Source organism: Erinaceus europaeus, chromosome 3 (genome assembly GCF_950295315.1).
Source record: "Erinaceus europaeus chromosome 3, mEriEur2.1, whole genome shotgun sequence".
Lineage (NCBI taxonomy): Eukaryota > Metazoa > Chordata > Mammalia > Eulipotyphla > Erinaceidae > Erinaceus > Erinaceus europaeus.
The window spans coordinates 150,313,570-150,341,090 of record NC_080164.1 but is presented as its reverse complement, the minus strand read 5'-3'; the positions used below and the strand labels follow the sequence as shown (position 1 = coordinate 150,341,090).

The following is a 27,521-nucleotide window of genomic DNA, read 5'->3' as shown; positions in this document are numbered from 1 at the left end:
AAAAAAAAAAAAAGTGCTGTAGAAGAAGGTGCACAAAAACATGCACTTGTACATAATCTCCAAAAGGACGTAAACTGTACTCTTAGGCACTGTTGTATCTTTTCTAGTTCTCTGCACCAACAATCTATGTCAGGACTTTTGGTGTCCATGTACTACTGCAGGGAGAAGACTAAGGCAACAGCGTGCAGGAAGCTTATGTGTAGTACACAGAAAATAGAATGATTGCATTCCAAAAGTAAAGATTTGCAATGACAGCCTGATTCTGAAAAAGCACGAAGTCTTCAGGTGACTAAAAAAGTAAAGAATTTAAGAACGAATGGTACTTACACAGAATCTTTATCTTTAAAATTATATGGACAAGCAGACATCGCACCCCTGTGCTCTTTTAAAGGTGCCTAAGTGGCTTTAGTAATTTATATTAGTAAGCAGTTGATCAAATGAGAGGCACCAACTACTTCTAAAACGTAGTGGGCACATTCAGAATATGGAATGTGTAACATAGATATTAAACTTCAAATGGCAATCTTAAAGGTTTCCCTTGGTTTTTCATGTTGCATAGCTGAAAATTCATCTACTACTTATGAAAATGCTCTGTTCATTCAAGCTGAATTTTGCTCCAATCTCCTTCAGTTTCCTTCTTTCATACTGTGTAGTGGCTCCACAAGTTTATTATGCACATGCATTAAACCTTAAAGAAAAAAGACAACTCTAGATGTACTGTTAATTTGGATTATACTTCATTTACTTTAGAAAACAATATTCTCTATGACAGGTATAAATGACATTGTATTTTGACATGTATTAACAAAGTGTTTAGTTACACTGAGGAAAGTTTACTAAAATAAAACATGACTATATTAAATGTTAATTTCCAAATACATTTATATTTCATCCTATACTTTGTGTGTTTGTTAACTGTTCTTATAAAGCTCTGGGGGAAATCATTTATTTTAAATTACTTATGTTTTTTGTTGTTTGTTGTTTGTTTTGCTGCTACTAGGGTTTTCATGGAGTTTTCTATTTAAACAATTCCACTATTCCCAATAGACTTTCATTTTTTCCCAGTTAGAGGGTGAGAGACAGGAGAGACACTACAGCACAGCACAACCACTCATGAAGCTTTCCATGTTCATGTGCTCCTGGACAGTGGCTGGGGACTCTGACTTGGATCTCACGATGTTTAGCTCTACTGGCTCAACTATGTCCCAACTCCCACTGTTACTCATCGCAAAATACATATGTACATAAAGATTATCATTTTCCAGGATAAGCCCAAGGAAGCTGAGAAAAATGACTTCATAATCTGAGATTATATTGGATAGATAATGTACTAGTTATTAAACCGATGTTTTCTGTCAGGAAGGCTGCAAAAGTGAGGTAGGGCTGAAGATTGCATAGCTTATGAAAAGGACTTTAATTCTTGAGGCTCTGAGCTTCCAGCTTCAATTCCTAGCAGCACCAGAAGTTAGGGATAAGCAGTGTTCTCTTCTCTCTGTCTCTCTCTCACCTGGTTAAGAGCACACAATACCCTCACCACCTGCAGTAAAGCAAGTACTGCTGGTGTCTGTTTTCCCTTCTATCTTCTGCATCCCTCGTAATTTCTCTCTGTTCCATGAAATAAAAAAAATTTTTTAATATGGCTGTAGAAGATAGCTAGCTATTGGGTGGCTAGGTGATCACGGCACAACCAGTTAAGTACACAAATTAGTGTGCAAAAACCCAGTTTAAGCCCCTGTTCCCTACCTGCTGAAGGGAAGTTTCACAGTGAAGCAAGTAGTCTAGGTGTCTAATTCCCCTCCCCCTCTCAATCATTCTGTCCTATCGAAGAAAAAAAAAATTCAACAAAATGACTTCTAGGACTGGTGCATTCGTCTTGCAGTCACAGAGCATCAGTGATTACCCTGGTGGTAATTTGAAAATCAAAAACTTTAAAATCCAAACTGAAGATCTTTTAAGGGATGAGCAAGGAACATGCAAAGAACATTGAGGAGTGTGTATGTAGCAGGAGAAATACCAAAAGTGGACGTTATGAAAGGAAAAGGAATGTTCACTAGTTTAACTGAAAATAAGAGAACACTTGGGAGCCCAGTGGTGGTGCGCTGCGTTAAGCACACATAGTATGAAGCTCAAGGATCCCAGTTCAAGCCTCTGGCTCCCCACCTACAGGGGGGTCTTTCACAGGTGGTGAAGCAGGTCTGCAGGTATCTTTCTCTACCCTATCTTCCCCATCCCTCTCAATCACTCTCTGCCATATATAAAAAAATACTTGGTGCCCAAGTCAGGGACTCCTGGGATTCCCACATACAAATGATAGGCCTAGACCTCTAACAGATCCCTCTAGCCATTCACTGGTCATCTCCATTAGGAACTATATAATGGACCCCTTTGTGATTCCCCTATAGGGCCTTGCCCTCAGTGTGAATCAACAATGGTAGAGAATGTTCCTTTCTGTGAAGGGAGGTTGGACAACATACCTAGTACCCGAGGAAGATGGGTCCTGAAATTAGTGCAGCCTGGAATGTTCCTAGCTGTGACCACAGAGTGTGAGATCACACCTATAGGGATGCCGAGATTACACAGGCTCCTGTGTTGTATATGGGCCCCAGATGTTAACAATATTTATATACTTTCCCCATATTTGGGAGCTACTCTCTTCCCTGTTCCAACTTTCTAGTCATTTTTCCAACTATAAAAGCCATCTCCCCAGACAATACTTCGGGTCCACCTGCATGTTCGTTGTCAGATTCAGGCAAAAACTAGTCAAGTCAGGGTTCCCTTGGGATAGACCTACTAGCTTTTTCCAGAACAGAGACCCCAAATCTTCATCTGCAGTATTCTTGCCTGATTAGTCAACAATATTTTCTGCCTTATATATATATTTTAAATTTTTTATATTTTCCCTTTTGTTACCCTTGTTTTTTATTGTTGTTGTAGTTATTATTATTGTTATTGATGCCGTCATTGTTGGATAGGACAGAGAAAAATGCAGAGAGGAGGAAAGAAAGACACCTACAGACCTGCTTCACCGCCTGTGAAGTGACTCCCCTGCAGGAGAGGAGCCAGGGACTCGAACCAGGATCCTTACACCAGTCCTTGCACTTCACGCCACATGCGCTTAACCTGCTGCGCTACCTCCCAACTCCCTCTGCCTTATATCTTTTTTTTGTTGTTTTTTTTTTGCCTCCAGGGTTTTTGCTGGGGCTCGGTGCCTGCACCATGAATCCACTGCTCCTGGAGGCCATTTTTCCCCCTTCCCTTTTGTTGCCCTTCTGCCTTATATCTTAACTCTTTTCAGCTAACCAGGTTCTAGATGCTACCATGATGCCAACCTGACTTCCCTAGGCAGAATGACCCCAACTGTTGTGTGTCCTCGAGCCCAGCCTCCCCAGATCCCTGGACTATGCTATTTCCTACTTCACAGCCTTTTATTTTGTTCTGGTCAGAAAGAAAATAATTATTTTATTAGGTTATTTATTTGATTTTTTATGATCATAAGTATGCACACATATATATGAATGTTAATTTTGTGAAGTATATATTTTTTTCTCACCAAATTCTCCAAGTGGTTCATGGCTCAAAGATGAAGCTTTCTTTTGAACCCTGATTAGAATTTTTCTCTTAAACTGTACATCCCCTTTTATTTTTTAAAAATGGCCTTCGGAGTATGGATCGACCAGTCAACGCCCATGTTCAGCGGGGAAGCAATTACAGAAGCCAGACCTTCCACCCTCTGCAACCCACAACGATCCTGGATCCATACTCCCAGAGAGATAGAGAATGGGAAGGCTATCGGGAGGAGATGGGATATGGAGATTGGGTTATGGGAATTGTGCGGAATTGTACCCCTCTTATTCTATGGTTTTGTTAATGTCTCCTTTCTTAAATAAATTTAAAAAAAAAAGGCAGCAAGTAAAAAAAAAAAGGCCTTCTCCATTTTATCAATGCAGTTTAATTGTATGCTATTAATAGAACATTTTTCTCTACCATGCTAATGTTACCCATCTTCCAAGGTTCTCAATCTCATCAATTCCATTTTCTTCAACACTCTTTAACTCTATAGATCTTCTATTTAATATTGTTTGGACCTCACTGTGTGGTTTACCTAATATAGCACTGAAAATGAAATTGAGATTTTCACCAATTTATTTTAACCACCCACAATTTATCAGGCACAATTCCAATATGCTGAAATAATGCTGTGAACAACACTAAAGCCCCTATACTTGTGGTGCTTTCATGTCACTGTAATATGTTACATTTAATTATCTTAAATCACTAAGATGTGATTTTATTTATTTATTTATTTAATTTTAACAGAGCACTGCTCAGCTCTGGCTTATGGTGGTATGGGGGATTTAACCTGGGACTTCGGAGCATCAGGCACGAGAGTCTCTCCATAACCATTATGCTATCTACCCCCACCCCGGTGTGATTTTTTTTTTTAATAAAAAAAATATCAACTGCCATGTAGGGATACTTTTTAGATTTTTAACTCATACCATGTGGAACATTGTATAGAAAGACATTTTATCTCATATTAGCTGTTGATTCTAAGTAATTTTTAATGATGTAAAATAAGTACTATCTCAAGAAAATAAGTTACCAGTTGATATCTCCAAACAGAAACAATCCTGACTGAAAGGCTTATTCCATTTTTAACAACCAGTATGTAAAGAACAGTAAAATGAAAGACCAAAGAGAAGAGGGGGACAGTAATAATAATGGTACTTTCAGATGGATCACCATCTATTTAGAAGATCAACTTTTAGAAGATCCTTCAGCTTGACACAATTCATCGTTTGTTAGCAGCTTTGATCCTGAAACTTTGAAACAACAAAGTATAAAATTTTAATTTTATAAAGTGTTTCTAAAACTATACATTGGCTATATCATACATGAAATAGGACTGCTTCTAAATGGCTCAAAATTTTATTTGCTTTCTGAGTAAAAATTCAAAAATTTAATAAATTCTAAGTTGTAAAAGCTGGCAACTTTCTACATAAGAACTTGATAAAGATTATTGTTATTTCAATCATAACCAAGTAAATTTGGAGTACAGATAAAAATATGCAAACTTATAGGGGGCCAGATGGTGGCACATCTGCTTAACTGCACAGATTTCAGTGCCCAAGGACCCAGGTTCAAGCTCCTGGTCCCCACCTGCAGGGGGAAAGCTTCATGAGAGGTGAAGCAGGGCTGCAGTTTATCTCTGTCCCTTTCCCTATTTTTTTAAATATTTATTTATTTATTCCCTTTTTTTGTTGCCCTTGTTGTTTTATTGTTGTAGTTATTATTATTGATGTCATCGTTGTTGGATAGGACAGAGAGAAACGGAGAGAGGAGGGGAAGACAGAGGGGGAGAGAAAGATAGACACCTGCAGACCTGCTTCACCGCTTGTGAAGCGACTCTCCTGCAGGTGGGGAGCTGGGGGCTCAAACCGGGATCCTTAGCTGTTCCTTGTGCTTTGCACCACCTGCACTTAACCCGCTGTTCTACTACCTGACTCCCCCTTTCCCTATTTCTATCCCCCCTCCCCTCTCAATTTCTATCCAACAATGAATAAAAAGATTTTAAAAAATGCAAACTTCCTGACGTGGTCTAAAAGCAAAAGTTAAATATTCCAGTATATAAATGTAATAGATTGGGCTCCTCAATCTTTCAAAAAGTATATAGTGAAATATATTTCCATTTACTAATTATTAATATATTTGATGTATTTTACCCATATTTTATTCAGGAACTAAGTAAGTTTTTAAGATTCTTGCTGACACTTTTTAGTGATGATAGAAGCAAGGGTAAGTTTGCGAGTATTACTTGAAGAATTATACTAATAGATGATGACTATAGGATCTATATCATGTATGTTTTGATGTATGGGAAATACGTCTTCTAATCCCACTAAGTCCCGTTTACCAAGGCTGTAAATGGGAATACTGAAGTACCCACTTTATAGGGCCAGCAAAATAGCTCCCTTGAATAGTGCACTGTTTAACCAGATACACAATCCAGATTCAAGTTCAACCGCCACTGCACTGTTCCAAGTTTCAGCGCTATGGTTCCTTTCCCCCCTCTCTACCTATCTCTGAACAAGTCAGCCCTATGTAGTAATGTCTTAGATTACCAAAAATAAAAAAAGTGACCACTTATGACAAGTAAACCAATAAATAAATGTAGTGTATTCAGAATAGTGCCTGGACATATAAACATTAGCTATTAAATGTCTGTCACCAAAATGTGGAACATTATTTATGAAAACCAAGTGATCAAATTCAGAGAAGTACAGGTGTTTATTTGGGGATTACTAGTATGACAGAATAGTAATGTTTCATGAATCCCCTTAAAACTGATATATGGGAATTTTTTCTATTAGCTTTTTCAAGGAATCTAATATTTAGGTGTAAAGCCTAAAAGACTACATGGATAGATCTCTACACAAGAAAGATGTTTTTCTCATAATTCATCAATGAATATTCTACTTTTGCCCTTAAAATTATCAAGAAGGTAGTATTTTGTTGTTTTTTTTTTAATTTGATATATTTTTTTTTGCACAGCTTAAGAGAAAAGAATAGTATTTTAACTGATAGAAAGAAATGTAAGTAACTAGAGAGGATCCATACAGCGAGCTCCCCAGAGTGCATGCCTGAATAGTCCACAAGTTATGTCTCTAGCACTACCTAATGGGTGCTCGTGCTACAGCAACAATGGAAGTTCTAGTACTGCTGTGTCTCCTCTCTGTCTCTGTTTCTCTATCTGAATGAAAAAGCAGCCAGGAGCAGTGAAATTACAGATGTGTGAAGACCCCGTTCTACCCCAAAAGCAAAATTAAATGACTAGCACTCATCTAAAATGTTTAACAAGGAAATGGTTTAAGTATGTTATTATTATTATTATTTGGTCACTAGATAGCTATGAGTATGTATTTGCACAATAGTAAAACTGACAAGTGCTCACACTAGATAAGTGAAAATATAAAATTGCACACATGGCTTCTTTGCCATGCACACAACCTAGGTTTAAACTGGCCCCACACACTTAAAGGAAGCTTTGGTATTGTGGTCTCTTTCACTCCCCACACTCCCTGACTTTCTGTGAAGAAGAAGGAGGAGGAGGAGGAGGAGGGGGGGGGGAGGAGGAGGAGGAGGAGAAGAAGAAGAAATCTACCCCTGATCAAAATATTGTTTTCAAAGTTAGACTATTTTCATTATCACACTTCAGTTATTTTGTACTACCTTAAAAACTTCTGCCATATTGGTGCATTTACATGAAATAGGAGTGATTGGTTTCCTTTAAGATGACTTAATGCATTTTAAGATTAAATATTATATTTCATGAATTTGAACTGCTATAGATGTGAAGACACATTATGTACCAAGAAAAATACTACCAGATAAGCTATAATATGCCAAGTTTTAAACACAAGAATTTCAGACAAGATAAATAAGAAGAAAAAAAAATCATCTTAGAGGCAATAAAATATGGTAGCATTTTTAACCCTGTTATAACCAATGATACCCAAATGATAGGTTTAACTGGCTCAGTATATTTTTAGTACATGCTAAATACCTAATTAGTTCTTTAATGAAGTAAAAATAATTTAAAATACAGATATTCATGTAATGCCAATAGTACACAACAACATAGTTTGTGTATTACTGACATAGGACCAATTACAAATATTTTGATGTCACCTATATAAATACCGGTGCTTTATAAAGTATATAATTTACACAGTTTGCTATGTATAGGAGAAGTTAACTCTTTAAAAAAGATTTGTGAGAAAGAAAGTGTGTGTTAACTTAAAAAAAAAAAAATATATATATATATATATATTTGTAAGGGGTGGGGGAAAGGAGAGAGAGAACCAGGGCATCACTGGTACATATGATAGCAGGAACTAAACTCAGGAGTTCATGAGTCATACACTATGCTAACTCCAAGGTTATAGAGAGTTGACAGTAAAGTAGGGCATATGTTCTAAACTGTGTAGTTAAATTTTGCCTTTAAGTGCGGGCTGAGAGGTGGCACACCTGGTAGAGTGCACACATTACCACAAAGAAGGACCTAGACTCGCAGATCTCTGTCTCTCTCTTTTTTTTTTTTTTTTTTGCCTCCAGGGTTATCACTGAGGCTTGGTGCCAGCACTACAAATCCACTGGTCCTGGAGGCTGTTTTCCCATTTTGTTGCCCTTGTTCTTACCCTTGTGGTTGCTATTGTTATTGCTATTGGATAGGACAGAGAGAAATTGAGAGAGGAGGGGAAGACAGAGGGGGAGAGACAGACACCTGCTGACCTGCTTCACTGCTTGTGAAGTGACCCCTCTGCAGGTAGGGAGCCGGAGGTTCGAACTGGGATCCTTACACCCATCCTTGTGCTTTGTGCCATGTGCACTTAATTTGCTGTGCTACTGCCCCGCCCCCAGGTGTCTCTATCTTCCTTTCTCCCTTCCTCTCCCCTCTCAATGTCCTCTCTGACTCAAAAGAAAGAAAGAAGGAAAGAATGAATAAATCTCATTTGAAAGTCTAGTAATCATTCATTACATCAAGTGAACATGGTTATATGTATACACAGCCTGGAATAGTAAGCTTTAAGAATCACTGAAATAGCCCATGAGAATAAAAATAAAAGGAAAATACAGACATTGAAGTCTGGGGAAATTCAATATAACATTCAGACTTTCTAAATTTAGTGTATGGTAATAATTTGAAATTGTGGACATTCAGTCAGATTGTACAAAACTCACCATGTTCTAAACATAGCTTAGTTTGGAAAAGGATGGGAGAGGAAAGGAAGGAAATCATAAATGACATGTATACATTTCCTTCTGGCATATTTAAATCTTGTATGTTTAATATGAAAGTAAAATGTTTTACTTAAATTTGGAATTCAAGAAACATCTCATTTACTGAAAATATAGATTGAAAAGATTCTTTTCATAAAAAAAGATCCTACTCTGCAATAAAAAAAAAAAAAATCCTACTCTACTTCTTCCAGTTCCTTGAAAGAACTGATTACTGTTGTTATCAGTACTGTGATAGTTTTCAATCGACCACAATGCAGGATAAAAGCCTCCATTTGGATTTTGTCTAAGGGGGATAGCTTCATAGTCTGTGTTTGAAATTTCAGTGCTCACCTTTAAAGTATTTCACAGTTTTAACTCTTAATTCTAAAGTAGCATCTTCATCACACACAAAAATGGTCTGTGGATGCTGCTGGAAAGCTGAGACAGTCCACATGTGATTGACTCCTTCTTCTATTGCTTTGTACAGAGCAAATGCCTTGTGTGCACCTGTTATGAGGATCATTACCTAAAGGAAGAAAAAAAATATGACATCACTTATTAATAGATCATGTTCCAAGTAAGTTTATTTCTTTTATTTTTTTTTCAAAACTAAGAGGCTAGGACCAGGAAAATAAAAACAAACAGGTCAAAGTATTTACTTCTAGTTTATTTATTTATTTATTTTTAAGATAAGCAAGCACAGGTGTCCTTCTTTGGGATTAAATAAGTAAAACAGTATATTGTTATTAGGTATTACATGGTATCGTAGTACCTAGTTATGAACACATTAAAAACTGATGTGAAGAGACATGGGGAAAACGAAAAGGGAAAAATAGCTGTTTTGCAAAAATAGAACTACAAATCTAAAATTATATAGTCTGGGTTAATCAAACTACTTTCATCCTGATAAGCAACAGAAATTTATAAAAGCGGGGAGTTGGGTGGTAGCGCAGCGGGTTAAGCGCAGGTGGTGCAAAGCACAAGGACCGGCATAAGGATCGCGATTCAAGCCCCAGGCTTCCCACCTGCAGGGGAGTCGCTCCACAAGCAGTGAAGCAGGTCTGCAGGTGTCTATCTTTCTCTCCCCCTCTGTCTTCCCCTCCTCTCACCATTTTTCTCTGTCCTATCCAACAACAAAGACATCAAGAACAACAACAATAATATCTACAACAATAAAACAACAAGGGCAATAAAAGGGAATATTTAAAAAGAAGAAATTTATAAAAGCAGAACACTATCTAGAGAATCCTGTTTTATTGAATTTATGCTCTCTAAAATTGTCTTGGAACAACAACTAGATTTCCGAAAGCAGAAACTGCCCTTATTTATTTTTGACACCAGGTTTATGGCTTGGGCTCAGTGCCTGCATGACTTTACTGTCCTGAGTAGCCTGCTTTTCTCTCTCATTACATTTTTAAAAATTTTTTATTGGGTAATTGATTTACATTCGACAGTAAATATAATAGTTTGTACATGCATAACATTTTTCAGTTTTCCATGTAACAAAACACCCCCCACTAGGTCCTTATTACATTTATTCCCATAAGGGGGCTGGGTGGTGGTGCATCCAGTTGAGTGCACACATTACCATGTGCAAGGACTCGAGTTCTAACCCCCACTTCCCACAACTTCATGAGTAGTGAAGCAGACCTACATGTGTCTTATCTTTCTCTCTCCCTCTCTACCCCACCCACCCCTCTGATGTTCTTTTTGTCCTATCAAATAAAATCATCCCAAAAAGGAATTCAAAATTTCAGTACACTTTAAAATTTTTTTGTATTATTATCTTTATTTATTTATTGGATAGAGAAAGCCAAAAATCAAGAGGGAAGAGAGTTACAGGGAGAGAGACACAGACACCTATTTCACCACTAGCAAAGCTTTCCCCTGTAGGTAGGGACTGGGAGCTCGAACCCAGGTCTTTGTGCACTGTAACATGTGCACCCAACACCAGGCTCCAATACACTTTCTATTAAAAAAAGTGACAGTGAAAAATGACTGGCATTATTTCTAAGACACTGGCAGAAAATCAGTAAATGTTAAGTATGTCACAATTGAATAGACTTTTAAGTACAATACTTGTTTAAAGAATTCTGTAAAACAGAATTGCACAGGATAGATGCTTCAGGAAATGACTGAACTATAATCCAAGAATAGTCTTTTATTTTAAATATATATATATAAAGAGAAAGAGAGCACTGCTTCGTTTCTGGAAATTAAACTTGAGACTTCAGAGTCTCTAGCATAAAAGTCTTTTGCATAACAACTATGCTTGCTCCCTGCCCATCCTAAAATATTTTATCATAATAATTTTTCCTTAAAATCATGCTGGAATTGAAATTCTAAAAATTAGAGAATCAAACTGTAACTTAAAATTTCTAAAGGTGAGAAATCTGGCCCTGAGAAACTGCTCGGTGGGTAGGGCATATGCATCACCATGCACACAGCCCAAACTCAATCCTGGTACCATGTAGGAGATGTTATGGCATTAGGGGACTCCCCGGTGCTGTGATGTCTCTTCCTTTCTCTCCACTTCTTTTGAATAAGAAGTGACCTGATTGTAGTGAAATAGTATATGAAAGAAACAAGATTCCAGCTCCACAAAAAAAAAAAAAAAAAAAATTAAAAAGGAAAGAAAACTAGGATCCACCTGCATATCAGATGTCAGGCTCAGAAATGAAAAAAAATATATAATCATGGGCCCTTTGGAATATAACTAAAATAGGCCTACTATCTATCTACAAAACGGAGACCCCCCAACTCTTCATCTGCACTATTCCCCCTTTAGATTCATGATTAGTCAACAATTTGTTTGGCTTCATATGTTAACTCTTTTTTCAGCCACCAAGTTCCAGATGCTACCATAATGCCAGCCATACTTCCCTGGGCAGACTACCCCACCAGTGTGTTCTGGAGCCCAACTTCCCCAGAGCCCTACCCCACCAGGGAAAGAGAGAGGCAGGCTGGGAGTATGGATCAACCTGTCAACACACATGTTCAGTGAGGAAGCAATTACAGAAGCCAGACCTTCTACCTTCTGCACCCCATAATGACCCTGGGTCCATACTCCCAGGGGATTAAAGAATAGTAAAGCTATCAGGGAAGGGGATAGGATACAGAGTTCTGGTGGTGGGAATTATGTGGAGTTGTACCCCTCTTATCCTATGTTTTTTGTCAGTGTTTCCTTTTTATAAATAAAAATTTTTTTAAATGGTAAAAAAATAAAGACAAAAAATGAATTGATTTGTATAGCTTTCAGTTTCTTATTTTAGAAAGGAAAGTACTCTAAAATCTTCTCAGTTAATTTAATATAAAATTCCAGTCCTTGGGAGTGGGCGGTAGAGCAGCGGGTTAAGCGCACGTGGCCCGAAGCGCAAGGACCTGCGTAAGGATCCCAGTTCGAGCCCCTGGCTCACCACCTGCAGGGAAGTCGCTTCACAGGTGGTGAAGCAGGTCTGCAGGTGCCTTTCTCTCCATCTCTGTCTTCCCCTCCTCTCTTCATTTCTCTCTGTCCTCCAACAACGACATCAATAACAACAACTACAGCAACAACAATAACAAAAAAGACAGCAAGGGAAACAAAAGGGAAAATAAATAAGTAAAATTTTTTAAAAATTCCAGTCCTTGGGGCCAGGTGGTGGTGCACCTAGTGCACATGTTACAATGCACAAGGATCTGGGTTCAAGCCCAACCAACCCCCCACCCCCGTTACCATCTGCAGGGGGAAAGTTTCACAAGCGGTGAAGCAGTGCTACAGGTGACTCTCTCTCTCTCCCTCTCTCTCCCTCTCTCCCCCTATCTCCCCTATCCTCTCAACTTCTGGCTATCTCTATCCAACAAATAAAGATAATAAAAAATTAAAAAGAACCACCACCAACAAAATTCAGTCCTTGAATGGTTTTTACTATGTACTGCTTTCTTGATCCAGAAAAAAAAGTTCCTACATTAAAAAAAATATATTTTATTTACTTATTCCTTTTTGTTGCCCTTGTTTTATTGTTGTTTGTTGATGTCGTCATTGTTGGATAGGACAGAGAAAATAGGATAGAGAGGAGGGGAAGATAGAGAGGGGGAGAGAAAGATAGACACCTGCAGACCTGCTTCACCGCGTGTGAAGCAACTCCCCTGCAGGTGGGGAGCAGGGCACTAGAACCAGGATCCTTATGCCGGTCCTAGAACCAGGATCCTTACGCTGGTCCTTGCACTTTGCGCCATGTGAGCTTAACCTGCTGAGCTTCCACCTGACTCCCATCTTGCTACATTTTGACTGATGAATTTCCAGAGTCAATTATTTGTCATATTTTTCTGCATTCCTGCCTTTGAACTATCTATCTTGTTGCCATTGAGGAGAAGGATGCAGGTTTCCATATAGTTTAAAATTTTTAAATCAGGGTAGGGGTATAGCATAACGGTTATGCAAAGAGACTTTCATGCCTGAGTCTCTCAAGTCCCAGATTCAATCCCCGACACTGCCATAAGCCAGAGCTGATCAGTGCTCTGGTAAAAAAATAAATAAAAATAAAATCAAGAGACAGACATACATTTTCTTGTTTATTCCCCCTCCCCCAACCCTACCCCCAGGGAATAAAATGACAATCTAAATGAAAAGTTGAAAATTTTGTAGGATCTACTCTTTAGCAGTCTTACCGCCTTAAATATACCCAATTTAGAGCAGAACTAGCTCTAAATAGCTCCCTTTCTGCTACCAACCAGCTGATTATCTTGTACCTCTTCTAATCAAGGAGCACTTTACACTAAATCGTCCCGAGGTCTCCAGAGGTAGTTTAGAGTTAACAAGCATGGCATCTTTGTCCCTAGAATCCTTTCACAAGACTATTTCACCTAAACGTATGACATATAACCAAAATGACGATTTTAAGACCTCAAAACTATGAATCAGAAATAAGCAAGTGAATCATTACTTCCAAAGAGGTCATGTTTTCAGTTTTCAAGTCTTTAGTTCAATTGTAAATATGGCATGACTGAAAGAAGTTAATGAAAACTAGAAAAGAAATTCTATTATGAGCAGAAGGCAACCAAAATAACACTTCTCAGTGTCATTAATTTCTCCAGAATCTATAGATACCAAAGGAAAAACATAACCAAAATATTTGATTCTTACTTCTCTAGCATCCATCACTGTTCCTACACCAACCGTTAGAGCCATAGTTGGCACTTTTGATAAATCTCCATCAAAATATTTAGCATTTGCCAAAATGGTGTCCATTGCTAGAGTTTTTAGTCTTGTCCTTGATACTAAACTGGATCCAGGTTCATTGAAGGCGATATGACCATCAGGACCAATTCCTTTCAAAAGAAATACAAAAACACATATACATAAAATAAATATAGTTACTCAGATATAGGAAATTAACTTTCATGAAGTTAAACTTGTTTTTTAAAGTAAAAACAGATAAAATGCTTACCCATGTTTTGAGAGCTGAGCTTCTAACCCTGCATTAAAATACTTGCTCTTGAATTAGATTCAATAGTATTTCAACATAATTGCTGTTAAGCTAGTACAGTTCTAGTAGCAGTTAAATCACATATTATATTAGAATAGCTCTTTACAGTTTATAAAGCAATTTCAAAATCACCATCTTAATGATATATATATATAATTATCTTATAAAACCAGATATATCTATTTGCCACATCAGCCCTATTTCTATGCTAAAGATAATATGTAATTTAATAAGTTCTAAAGCAAGACTTAAATATAAATCTTCTGATCACTAAAACATTGGCTTTAATTTTTTAAAATTATATAGTCATTCTTTTAATAATTTTTATCTATTTACTTATTATTGAATAGAGAAAGAGAAATTGAGGGGGAGGGGGACAGAGAGGGAGAGAGACAGAGAGACACTTGCAGCTCTGCTTCACCACTCATGAAGGCGGGCACCTGGGGCTAGAACCCAGGTCTTTGTGCACTATAATGTGTGTGCTTAACCAGGTGTGCCACTGCCTGGTCCCCAACCATTGGCTTTTTAAAAAAGGTATTATCTTTATTTATTTATAGGATAGAGATAGCCAGAAATCAAAAGGAAGGGGAAGACAGAGAGGGAGAGAGACAGAGAGACACCTGCAGCCCTGCTTCACCACTCGCAAAGCTTTCCCCCTACAGTTGGGGACCCAGGGGCTTGAACCCGGGTCCTTGAGCACTGTAACATATGCGCTCAACCAGGTGCGCCGCCACCTGGCCCCCCACTGGCTTTAATATTCACATTTCCTCATGCTTAGTTTCACTCTAGAACAGGCAATTAATGAGCTGGCCTTATTTTAGTATAGTTTTTTTTTAATTACAAGATATATTTAAATTGAATAATATGTTATCCAGGAGAGTAGTTTTCTTCAAATTTTATAAATTTAATTATAGTCCCTAAAATTACATTTGCATTGCAATCAAGTACCATACACACAAATACTTCAAGCACGGATTGCTTGAATCAGTATGTACCCTTACTAGGAGCCATGCAACTTACTTTCAACTACATTTCAATTTACAAACAAAACATAAAAAAGGAAGTGCACGATATGATAGACTACAGGGATCTCAGGACTTAGTAATGGGTGATAACATGATTTGAAATCACTGCTTTTAGGAGTGTATACTTCTCGCCCTAGAATTGTCTGTGAAATAGAGATAATATAAAATTCCTTATTTGTAGAAAACTGTAGGTAAATCTTTTCACAAAATGAAGAATTGCAAGACACAAATAAATAAACCTTAATCATCTGTATCCTTCTAGTTAGATTTCTCACAACTATCGATACAATAAAATAAGTAAAACAAAAGTTTTCCGAGTCAAAATATTGGCTTCATCTATTTAATGATGTATATTTTATACTAACTGCCAGTATACAATTTTAACAAATTTATCCCAGATTTTGCATTTGCTGGACTAATACTCTGATTTCTCTTTCTCCTTTCTCTCCCACCATCTCTTTCTCTGGCAGACTGTTCCAAACCAAAGCAATCAGAATTTCTCTCTGAAAATTCTGTGACTTGAATAGGATTACATAAAAAGAAGAGGAGGAGGGAGAGGAGGAAGGCATGTAGAGGTGAAAGATTCATTACATGATAGCACTGCAGAAGAGGACAGATGAGTTTCTGTCTTGGATGTCTGAGGGTCCCTTTTTTTTCTTCTTCCAGGTATCAATTCTATGAGTTACTCAAGAATAATTGAAATTATTTTACCATTAGATCAAGTAGTATAGCATTTTTTTCTTGAAAACCAAGGAATCTAATCATGTATCCAAAGAAGAAAGTTAAAGTTTTTCCCATTAATTGATAATTTTTCTATTAAGAATGATGCAGTTATATAGACAGTTTTAAAGTTAAGAATTCCTTTGGAGTAAATTTGTAAGATTTTATGTTTGTGTATTGTACTAATGGAAGTGGATCAAGGACTGCATGATACACTTCTTCTTGCTCTCAAAACCCTTGCTGTAAAAAGATGAGAAGTTTTGAGAGTGTGTATTTCTTCCTTTCTCTTTTCCATTGAGGCAAAGTAACTCCTGCTCAATTCCCTAGGAGTGAGAGATGGTGGATGAGTATACTGAGTTCTCAATCTATTTGCAATTCACAGGGAAGGTATAGGAAGCCCCTTTCTGGCCTTACAACCAACCTCTAATATAACTTTACCTTTTACAAAGCTGATATTTGATCCCATTTTGGCTGAGTTCTTAGTGTTTTTATTACCCAAACCCTGGAACAAAAGAAGGGTAAGTGGTAAGACCCAGATACCAAACCTAATCTTGAAGATCCAATGATAACAATTCTAGATCAACCAAGGCAAAGAATCAGACGAGATTCTTTCATGAGTAGGCATTCATTAATGGTCTATCCTAAATAGGAAAAAAAAAATCAAAGAAAACACAATAAAATGATTCTTCTCTCCCTATACATTGAGTAACTCTGATTTTTGGATATTAATATTTTTTTGCTTAATAAAGCAAGAAATTTTAAGAACTAAAGGACCAAGTATTTTAAATAGTAAGAATCATTCATAAACATAAATAATTATATCGAAGGCCATCTCTTTTAAAGGGAGAACTAAGATGACTTAAGAAGTGTACCAAAAACAAAACAAAATAAAATAAAAAAAACAAGCTAAAAAGAAATGAAAATTGATTTAAAACTTTGGAGGAAAGAGAAAACTCTCCTAGGAATCCTGGATATAAGGAAGTTTAGCATTAAACCCTACATTAAGCTATAAATGCTTTCTTGAATGCAAGAAAGTAGCAAAATGGAATTAAGCAATTATCTTTTTTTTTCCTTCCTAGTAAACTGCATTGTCTGGTATTGAATCCCCAAGGTAAGAGGCATATGCTTTTCTTATATAAGGTCAATAGCAGGAAAAACTCATCAAATAAAGTTTAAAAAAAAAAACTAGCTTTTTATGCCAGGGAGATAGTATACTGATTATGTAAAACTGTTGTATGGGTGAGGCTCCGAAGTCCCAAACTCAGTCTCTGGCAGCAGCAACTGTCAGACAGTACAATACTTTGGTTAAAATAAATGAATGCCTCTTAAATAATGAACTTTAAAAACTAATATATATATATATATATATATATATATATATATATTTAATTTAATTTTAATCAAGCACTGCTCAGCTCTGGTTTATGGTGTTGCTGGGATTGAACTTGATGCATGAGAGTCTCTTTGCATAAAGATTATGCTATTTACCATGGTACTGAAGGTGGCACAGTGGATAAAGCATCGAACTTTCAAGCATGAGGTCATGAGTTCAATCTCGGCAGCACAGGTACCAGAATGACGTATGGTTCTTTCTCTCTCTCTCCTCCTATCTTTCTCATTAATAAATAAATACAATCTTAAAAAAAAAAAATTATGCTATCTACGCTCACTCATCTCTTCTACTTAATAGAAAGTGACTGAAAATATTTATTTTAGTTAAGACAAACAGTTTAGGTATATTATTGTAGTGATTTACTTGATTTTGGTATAGAGTTTAGAAAAATCTAGAGAATACTTGTATAATAGATATACCCCTTAAATCTTCTCAATTATTTTTTTCCTTTAGCCTTCATAATGACAGTTGAAAGATGTTATCTCAGAATTGAGCTAAAATTGCAGTGAAAATATTCTTGAGGAATAGTAAAGTATTATTATTAGAAATTTTGATTTAAAGCATAGATAAATCTTGAAAAGCAAAAACGTCTTAATTTGGGTTATTGCTCAGATTAAAAATATAATCTCATCCCCACAAGAGAGTAAATAATACTGGCTTCAATATACAGATAAAATTTCCTTAAAGAGGAAAATGTAATCTCTAGATATCTTTAAAGGTAATTAAACTAAAAACACAAGAAACTGAGCAAATGAATAATTATTTTACAATTTAGTGATAAAGACATGACTGAATAACACTTGATGGGATTCTTAACTGCACATCAACTACTGTTACAACATATTTTATAATAGCTATAAATAAGTTATTATTAAGTTATATAATAGCTATAGGTATAGATAGTAACTATATATATCTATATATACATATACTGCATAATGTATATGTGTGTGTGTATATATATATACTTGATACACTACATATTCTATACACTACATACTATATATATCTATATGTAGTTTAAATATGTACATACAGTAAGCAATATCAACTATTAAATATATTAAGCATATTATATTAGTTTTATAAATAATTAAATTATAATGAACTTACAGAAACTTTCCATGGTTATGTAGATTCTAAGTGGTCAGACAAGATACAAATACCTGCCTAACTGTAAAACCTTATTTCCCCCAAGGACAACCAACTACATCAAACACATTTGGCCATTTTAATCACAAATAACTAGTAAAGCTCTACTTAAGATCTAATTCATGTAATTGTGAGCAGTCTTGTAATGATTATAAAATATATCCAGAAATATTAGAGCATCATCTTGTATAGCTGAATACTAAGAATCTAACAACAAACAACAGTTTCAGTATAGTTTACATTAACTCTTACTTTCTATTTCAGAAGTTTCATATTGATAAGTGTAAAATTATGTCATTATAATGGAAGAAATGCTTCCTTTTAATTTCAGAAGTTGGTTATACAAACACATGTACAATTATGTATACACACAAAGAAATGACATTAGGGAGGCCTTGTGGAACAATAGTAGTGGATCTGAATCCAAAAATTTCAAGTGACATTTAGTCAATTATGTATTTCTTTACTTTGAAGCTTATAATAAATTAATGCATTTTAACTCATATTAACCACAAGCTGATAGAAAAGTCTTACATCGGAAGTCGGGCGGTAGCGCACGTGGCGCAAAGCGCCAAGGACTGACGTGAAGATCCCAGTTCAAGCCCCCGGATCCCCACCTGCAGGGGAATCGCCTCACAAGTGGTGAAGCAGGTCTGCAGGTGTCTATCTTTCTCTCTCCCCCTCTCTGTCTTCCCCTCCTCTCTCCATTTCTCTCTGTCCTATCCAACAATGATGACATCAATAACTACAACAGTAAAACAACAAGGGCAACAAAAGGGAATAAATAAATATTTTTTTTAAAGGTCTTACATCATTTTTAACCCATTTTTCAGTGAGGTAAGGCAATTCAAGTAATCAATAAGGAAATGCAAAGGCGCATCAATTATAAATGTAAGTTTATAGATTTAACCCTGTAATTTGATAAGGCAGCTAGGTTGATATTTTAAAGAAATAGGGAAGGTGGGGGCAGGTGATGACACACCAAGATGAATGCACATTTTAAAATATGGAGAGGGTAAGAATATAATTTAGGAAAAGAAACATTCTTTGTAGGGCATGTTAAATATTGATTGTAGAAAAGATAATTAGTAGCAATTAGCAGGAACTGTGACCTGTTTCTCAGGATATAACAATTCCTACTTGTAACTTTATGATTATTCTTCACGGAAATAAAAAGAATCTGGTCAGTAGATGAATTAGTGGGCATTATGGTGAGCCACAAGTATTTTTATATTGCACAATGCAAATTAATTTTTTAAAGCACCTAACTAAAATATGTACTAACAAGTGATTGATAACAAACTGTTTTACATACCTCCAACAAAAAGATCAATTCCTCCAGCTTCTTTTATTTTCTTTTCAAAAGCATCACATTCTGCTTGTAAATCTGCAGCATTTCCATCAAGTATGTGAGCATTATTAGGATCTATATCTATATGCTTAAAAAAGTTATTCCACATATAAGAATGGTAGCTTTCGGGATGATTTCTGGGAAGTCCTATATGTAAAATTAATAATAAAAAATGTAGCCATTTCCAGAAGTAACACTAAAGCTAACTTCTTTAAGTTACTTAAAATATACAGCATTTTAAAACAATATTCAAACCTGTTTTCTCTGAAGTATATGTTTATAATATTCCAGGCATTATTTTAACCATTATATTGATATATCTATGCATAACTTAATGTGCACAACACCTATGAGAATACTATTATTCCTATTTTAGTGATCAACAACAGTAGCATAGAAAGTAGCTTTCCCAAGGACAGATGATTCACAGAGGGGCTGAAACTCAAATATTGAATCAAGTTCATGTGCATTTAATTACTATATTCCATTACTACTCAAACACAAAGTTTTAGCTAATAGAACTAATCTATGTGTTAGACTTGACATCAGTCATTCAACTGAAACACTGGTGCACACTCACCCTTTTTTCTTTCTATATGATTACAAAGCACACTGAATCACAGCATTCTTTCACTATCACTAAAAATGTATTACTATATTTAAGTCTTAATAGAATTTCTATGCATCAAAGATCTTTCTAGTTAAAGCTGATTAACTGAAAAGTTAACCTATATGCCAGTTAGATTAGTTAACCTTCAACAAATAAAAGCCTTACACTTATACATTAGCTTTATGTTTAGAAGTCTTTTTCACTAACTACTTTTACATAAATAGTACTTTGATTATTTCCACAACAGTACTGGCTTTTAACTTTACCTTAAGAACAAAGAGAGAATGAATTTAAGTAGACTGACTCAAAGCTACATGACTGGTAAGTGGTAAAGCCTAAAATGACTACTGACTTTCTGGCTTTTAGTCCCATATTCCTCTCACTATTGTGCAGTCATTATATAAAAAAAAAAAAAAAAAGAAAGAAAAAAGAAAAAAGAAAAACTATTGGCAGAAGAATCCTGGTTTCAGTCCCCAGATACCCACCTGCAGGGGAGTCGCTTCACAGGCGGTGAAGCAGGTCTGCAGGTGTCTATCTTTCTCTCCCCCTCTGTGTCTTCCCCTCCTCTCTCCATTTCTCTCTGTCCTATCCAACAATGACGACATCAAGGGCAACAAAAGAGAATAAATAAATATTTTTTAAAAAGGGGGGGGGGTGAGTCGGGCAGTAGCACAATGGGTTAAGTAAACATGGCACAAAGAGCAAGGACTGGTGCAAGGATCCGGGTTCGAGCCCCTGGCTCCCCCGCCAAAGGGGAGTAATTTCACAAACGGTGAAGCAAGTCTGCAAGTGTCTTTCTCTCCCCCTCCTCTCTCCATTTCTCTGTCCTGTCCAATAATGATGACATCAATAACTACAACAATAAAACAAGGGCAACAAGTGTCCAGGCGGTGGCACAGTGGATAAAGTATCTAACTCTCAAGCATGAAGCATGTGGTTCTGAGTTCAATCCCAGGCAGCACATGTACCGGAGTGATGTCTGGTTCTTTCCTCCTATCCTTCTCATGAATAAATAAAATCTTAAAAAGAAAGGGCAACAAAAGGAAATAAATAAAAATAATAAAAACATTAAAAAAGAGAAGAAAAATTTTAATTTGTCCAAACTCTTTACATGCCAACCAATTTATTCTAGAAAAACTGTCATGTTATCTTCAAAATATAAATTCAAGTAACATTAATATTCTGAAAATCCATTCATTTTATGTAAAATAAATTTAACAAATATAGCTTACCTACATATTCATCCATGTTGAAGGTCTTCACATACTTAAAGGAAAGATCTCCATTCTTGTGGTATTCTATTAGTTTTTTGTAACAGCCTAAAGGTGTACTCCCTAAAATAGATAATTCCATCTTCTATCACAACTTGAAAAAAATTATTTTCAAACAAAGTTCATCTTAGCTTTATTTTTTACTTAACGACCTACATTTGTAATTTATTAGGCAAACTACTTAAATATTCAATATTTGAAAACATTAATTCAAAAGAATATGTTTTGGTCCATAGCAACACTTTTCACAATAGTTAAAACATAGAATCAGCTTAAATGTCTACCGATGGATCATGAGAAAAAGAAACTGTGATATATATATACACATCCCCAATGGAATACTAGTCATCTATATAAAATGATGAAACTATCCCTTAAACAATACGGACAGAACTTAAGATAATTATGCTAACTGGAATAAATCAGAAAATGAAAGATAATTCATTACAGTATGATTTCACTCCTATGTGGGACATAATAACCAAAGCAAACAACCTAGTAAAAAACAGAACAAAAACTGTTAAACTCTCTGAAAAGAAAAAAAAAACAAAACTGAAGTTACCAAAAGAAATGGAGAAAGGTGAGAGTCGGGTGGTAGCGCAGCAGGTGAAGCGCACGTGGCGCAAAGTGCATAGGACCTGCATAAGGATTCTGGTTGGAGCCCCTGGCTCCCCACCAGCAGGGGGGTTGCTTCACAGGTGGTGAAACAGGTCTGCAGGTGTCTTTCTCTCCCTTTCTCTGTCTTCCCCTCCTTTCTCCATTTCTCTCTTTCCTATCCAATAATGATGATATCAATAACTACAACAATAAAACAACAAGGGCAACAAAAAGGAATAAATAAATATTAAAAAAATAAAAGAAATGGAGAAAGGTGACAAGGGAGAACGGGCAGAGGAGTTGTGTAGTGGCACTGGAATTTTGGTGGTGGATGCATTGCAACTTATACACATATAAGCGTGTGGAACATACATTGTCTTGAAAGTTTGTAATGCCATGAACTAATGATAAATCAATAAAATTTATTTTTAAAATAAATAGGAGATAGCTTAATGATTATACAAAAGACTTTCATGCCTAAGGCTCTAAAGTTCCATGTCAAACCCGTAGTACCAAAATAAGCAAGAGCTGAGCAGTTCTCTGGTAAAAATGAATAAATAAAAATAAGCTATCAAGAGAAATAACAGCTTAAATTATCAAATATATTTTACACTATAAATTGTTACAGTATGACATCATAAAATATACTTAAAATACTAAAATATTCTCAAAATTATTTTTATGTTTTGGATATTTGGAATCAAAAATCAGAATTATAGGTTAGGAGGTCAAGACTTCTAGAAAGAAAGCACATTCAAATTAAAACAGAAGGGCTGGGGTGGTGGCACACCTGGTTGAGTGCACATGTTTTTTTGTTTGTTTTAACTATCTTCATTTATTTACTGGATAGAGACAGCCAGAAGTTGAGTGGAAAGACAGAGGGAGAAACAGAGAGACACCTGCAGCACTGCTTCACCACTTGGAAAAGCTTTCCCCTTACAAATGGGGACTAGGGACTCAAACTTAGCTCCTTGAGCATTGTAACATGTGCAGTCAACCAGGTGTGCCACCAACCACCACCAATGCATATGTTTCAATGCGCAAGGACCCTGGTTTGAGCCCCAGGTTCCCACCTGCACACCTGCTTTGCCTCTTGTGAATCATCCCCCCACAAGTGGGGAACCAGCACCTTGAACCCAGATCTTGTATGAGTCCTTGTGCTTAGTACTATGTGCACTTAACCAGATGTGCCACCACCTTGCCTCCTTTTAAGTGTCTCTTAATGGTCTATATGAAGGTTAAATTACTATGAGATTACATAAACAGTAAAAAAGCAATACCCCTAATGAACAAACAAAAGGCAAATAGAAAAAAAATCCTATGACAAAATATTCTATGACTATCTCTTAAATTAATGTTTCTATTTGCATTCTGGGATGGTGGGTGAGATACAATTTAAACACAAGAGAATACTAGTGAGATGCTGATACTAGGTTTACATCTACATATGAATATGTTCCATAAGTGATACAATAAATAAATGAGAAACTGTTTTACTAAAAGAAAAAAAAAATCCCCTAACACATGCTTGGGTATTTAAAGTCAAGAAAATCATATGTATTACCTGTTGGTAAACCCAATGTAAAGTATTTGTCCTGTCCAGGTTTGAACTGAATAATGCGATTACAGATGTACTTGGCTGCCCATTCACTAGCCAAGTCGTAGTTATCAAGAATTACAAGTCTCATTATGGTCATGCACAGCTTCCAGAACAAGAAGTTCAAACCTGCGAGATTTCATTGTAGAATACTTTAAGTAATTTGCAGATATCTAAACATAAATGTACTATATTGATGACTGGGAAAGGACATAGTAATGTTAAATATAATAAAGACAAATTACTTAATAAAAACATTACTCAATACAATCTGTACTTGAAAATTATGACATCTGTTCTCTTTTGAGTAGACTCTGGTTTTCAAACAGTGGGAAGGTTACTTAAGTACATCTATTAATCCTTTTTAAAATAGTGTATGTTTTTATTTTTTAGTATTCTATTTATTTATTTATTTATTGGATAGAGACTGCCAGAAATCAAGAGGGCTGGGTGAGATAGAGAGAGGAAGAGAGACAGAAAGACACCTTCAACACTGCTTCACTATACAAAGCTTTTCCCCTGCAAGTGGGAACTGGGGCTCGAACCCAGGTCCTTGCACATTGTAACATGTGTGCTTAGCCAGGTGTGCCACCACCAGACCCACATCTATTAATCCTTATAAGTATCTTTGGAAGTAAATATAAAGTTCTTTTAAACTGGGTGGAGTCACATGATTTTACTGAAGCCACACAGTTACTAAGTGACAAGTCAGAATTCTTGACAACAGTTAATATAAAGAAACCACACTACACTGTTTCTACAGGGACTCTATATAAAGTAACAAAAACAAACCTGGAGGGAAATAAAGCAGAGCTCATTTCTTAATTGTAAGTTACAGGTTACTCAGCAGCTTTCTGGTAAAAAGATTCAGAGCTCTCCTGACTTGTAATTCTATAACCAAATTTTCCTTTTGTTAAATAATGATAATCTTTTTATAAATAATGTTACCTGTAATTTTCAATCAACAAAGGAAGGTGCAAAAAAAAACCCAATTAAATCCTATCACTTGGAATATTTTTATTATATATAAATGATTCCATATATAAATTTAATGCACATATATAGCTAGAGTGTATATGAATGTCTTAACAATGGGCTCATACAAAACACACTAATTTAAGGAAAAAGCACGGGAGTTGGGCAGTAGCATAGTGAGTTCAGTGCTGGTGGCAAAGCACAAGGACTGGAATAAGGATCCCGGTTTGAGTCCCCAGCTCCCCACCTGCAGGGGAATTGCTTCACAAGCAGTGAAGCAGGGCTACAGGTGTCTATCTTTCTCTCCCCCCTCTCTGTCTTCCCCTCCTTGCTCCATTTCTCTCTGTCCTATCTAACAATGACAACATCAGTAACAACAACAACTACAACAACAATAAAAAACAAGGGCAAAAAAAATGGAGTAAATAAATAATTAAGAAAGGAAAAAGCACAAAATTTGATAGTTCATACATTCTGCAAAATGAAAACAATGTAAAGTGAACAAAAACACTGCTGACCTCTGGGGGAAAATTTTTTTAAGCACAAACGCTACAGTGGGCCAGGACCAGAGTTCAAGCCCCTGGTCCCCACCTACAGGGGAAAGCTTCACAAGAAATGAAGTAGGGCTGCAGGTATCTCTCTCCCTCTCAATTTCTCTATGTCTCTTTTGACAATAAATAAATAAAATAAAATTAAAATATGTGAAAACATTAAAAAAACAAAAAAGGACATTAAGTGACCTGGATTAAATGCTCAACCAGAGAAGCATCAGACTTGCACAAGAGAGTGCCCTGGTTTAACTGCTCTGTGGGGCTCTAACTTGTATCTTTTTCTGTTTCATGAAAACTCTCTCTTATATGTGATGAATAAAAGAGGGAAGGGAAATAGCATAATGATTATACAAACAGACTTTCATAACTGAGGCTCTGAGGTCCCAGGTTCTATCCCCTATACCACCATAAGTCAGCTGAGCAGTGCTCTGGTTAAAAAAAGAGAGAGAGAAATTTATAAAAATATTGTACAAATATTAAGCAATTTGAGTCATTTTAAAACTACAGAATTAAGGGCCAGGCAGTGGTACATCTGGTTCAGTGTACACACTTCAGTGCTCAGGGAGGAGAAATGGCATTAGAGATTTCCAAGTGTCTTCTGTGCTCTGACCATACTGTTTTCTTACCTCTATACACTTGTGATGGTCTGTCAAATGCCACTCATTGAACTAGGCTCTGTAGATACAAAAAAATAAAAAATAAAAAAAGATTAAGAACTCTGACATTAAAGTTGGGCTTACAATCACTTAATCATTGCTGATACCAACATCACCATTTTTCAGTTATAGAAAACCGTAACTCTTAAACTTATTGCCAGTATTGTAAATCTTTTAAGTGGTAGAGAAACTGACTTCAAAGATCCGTTCTTCCAATGAGCGCTGTAAGTAAAAATCACTTAAGATGATTGCTAAAAATATAAATTCCCAGACTCCTCTTCCTGGACACAATGTTTCAACAGATCTGAAAGAAGACCAGGAACTTTTACAAGTATCACAGGTGATTCCCACATTCAAGTTATGTTTGGAAAAGTGCACCAAATATGGGAGACTTCACTACAACGGGTTTCAAGTCTCTCAGAGCTGGTAGTACAGATCAAGTTTTCTTTCTTAATTTAAACTCTTTGGCAGACCCCGCAGTCATTCAAATTAATCAAATAAATGATAACTCTTTGGCATACTTCTTCCCATAAAAATTATTTTTGTCCTTAAAAAAAAAAAACTTTCCCCTGCCAATCCTCAAATGTCCATACTGCTGTGGCCATGGGAGATTCCCAGGCATCCTCATTCACACAGAGCACTCAAACAAATGCCCCAGCACTGCTCTTCCTGCATCTCTGGTGCTGATTCACTTTGGAGGTGCAGACAGAGCTGCAGAACACCCATCTCAGAACTTGCACAGGACTTTAAGTTACCGCATGTAGAATAGTCTTCTAGATCTCTGCTCTAAGTTTTTTGTCGTCCCCCCTCACCCCCCAACACCACCACCACCAGACTGCATTGTACCTGACAGTCTCCAAAGCCAGGACCAGGCAGGGGAGCGCAGCGATGGCACACGGAGCCCCCGCTCAGCGACAGCAGCAGAGCAGCCTGTGGTCTGTGGATCCTGTGCTTCCAGAGCAGCTACACTGCCTGTCACCCTGCCAACTACAACGAATGCAAACGCGGATGGTTGTTACAAATTTTTAACAAGTGTCTGGAGCGAGCAATTAGGGAGGCGAGGACAGCGAAGCCCCCAGCTGGAGGCTCACTTGCAAAGACGACAATGGGTCAGATTTCGGGGATGGGGGGAGAGGACGCAAATCCACCCCAGTCTTGGCACAAAGCTCACCCGAAGACGCAACGGCCAGCAGTGTTCCCACAAGATTCCCCTTTTTAATCCCAGCCCGCTGGAGTCAACAGCCGACCCACCTGCTTTTCTGATGCTGGATCAGACAGAACAAGCAAAACCCAATAACCCCTGAACGACGCCGGCCAGAGCGAGGACCCGGATGCACACTGAAGTGAAGGAGGGGCGGTGGCGCCGCGGCGCGGTCT

The 27,521-nt window shown here is 36.6% G+C and overlaps 1 protein-coding gene across 4 annotated transcripts; it reads right to left on the bottom strand.

Moving 5' to 3' along the window:
* Positions 1 to 27,521, bottom strand: GNPDA2 (glucosamine-6-phosphate deaminase 2). Of its 4 annotated transcripts, none has more exons than XM_060188108.1 (9): positions 27,396 to 27,521; positions 26,991 to 27,131; positions 26,115 to 26,163; positions 23,930 to 24,091; positions 21,730 to 21,831; positions 19,852 to 20,034; positions 13,904 to 14,088; positions 9,133 to 9,307; positions 1 to 688 (listed from the first exon to the last, which is right to left on the bottom strand). In XM_060188108.1, the coding sequence occupies exons 4-9, from the start codon at positions 24,060 to 24,062 to the stop codon at positions 627 to 629; spliced, it is 840 nt and encodes a 279-aa protein (XP_060044091.1). In that variant the 5' UTR covers positions 24,063 to 24,091; positions 26,115 to 26,163; positions 26,991 to 27,131; positions 27,396 to 27,521; the 3' UTR covers positions 1 to 626. The 4 variants fall into 4 exon arrangements, with proteins under 4 accessions (XP_060044091.1, XP_007539736.2, XP_060044090.1 ...); XM_060188107.1 differs by lacking the exon at positions 1 to 688 and adding an exon at positions 4,637 to 4,823; XM_007539674.3 differs by lacking the exon at positions 21,730 to 21,831.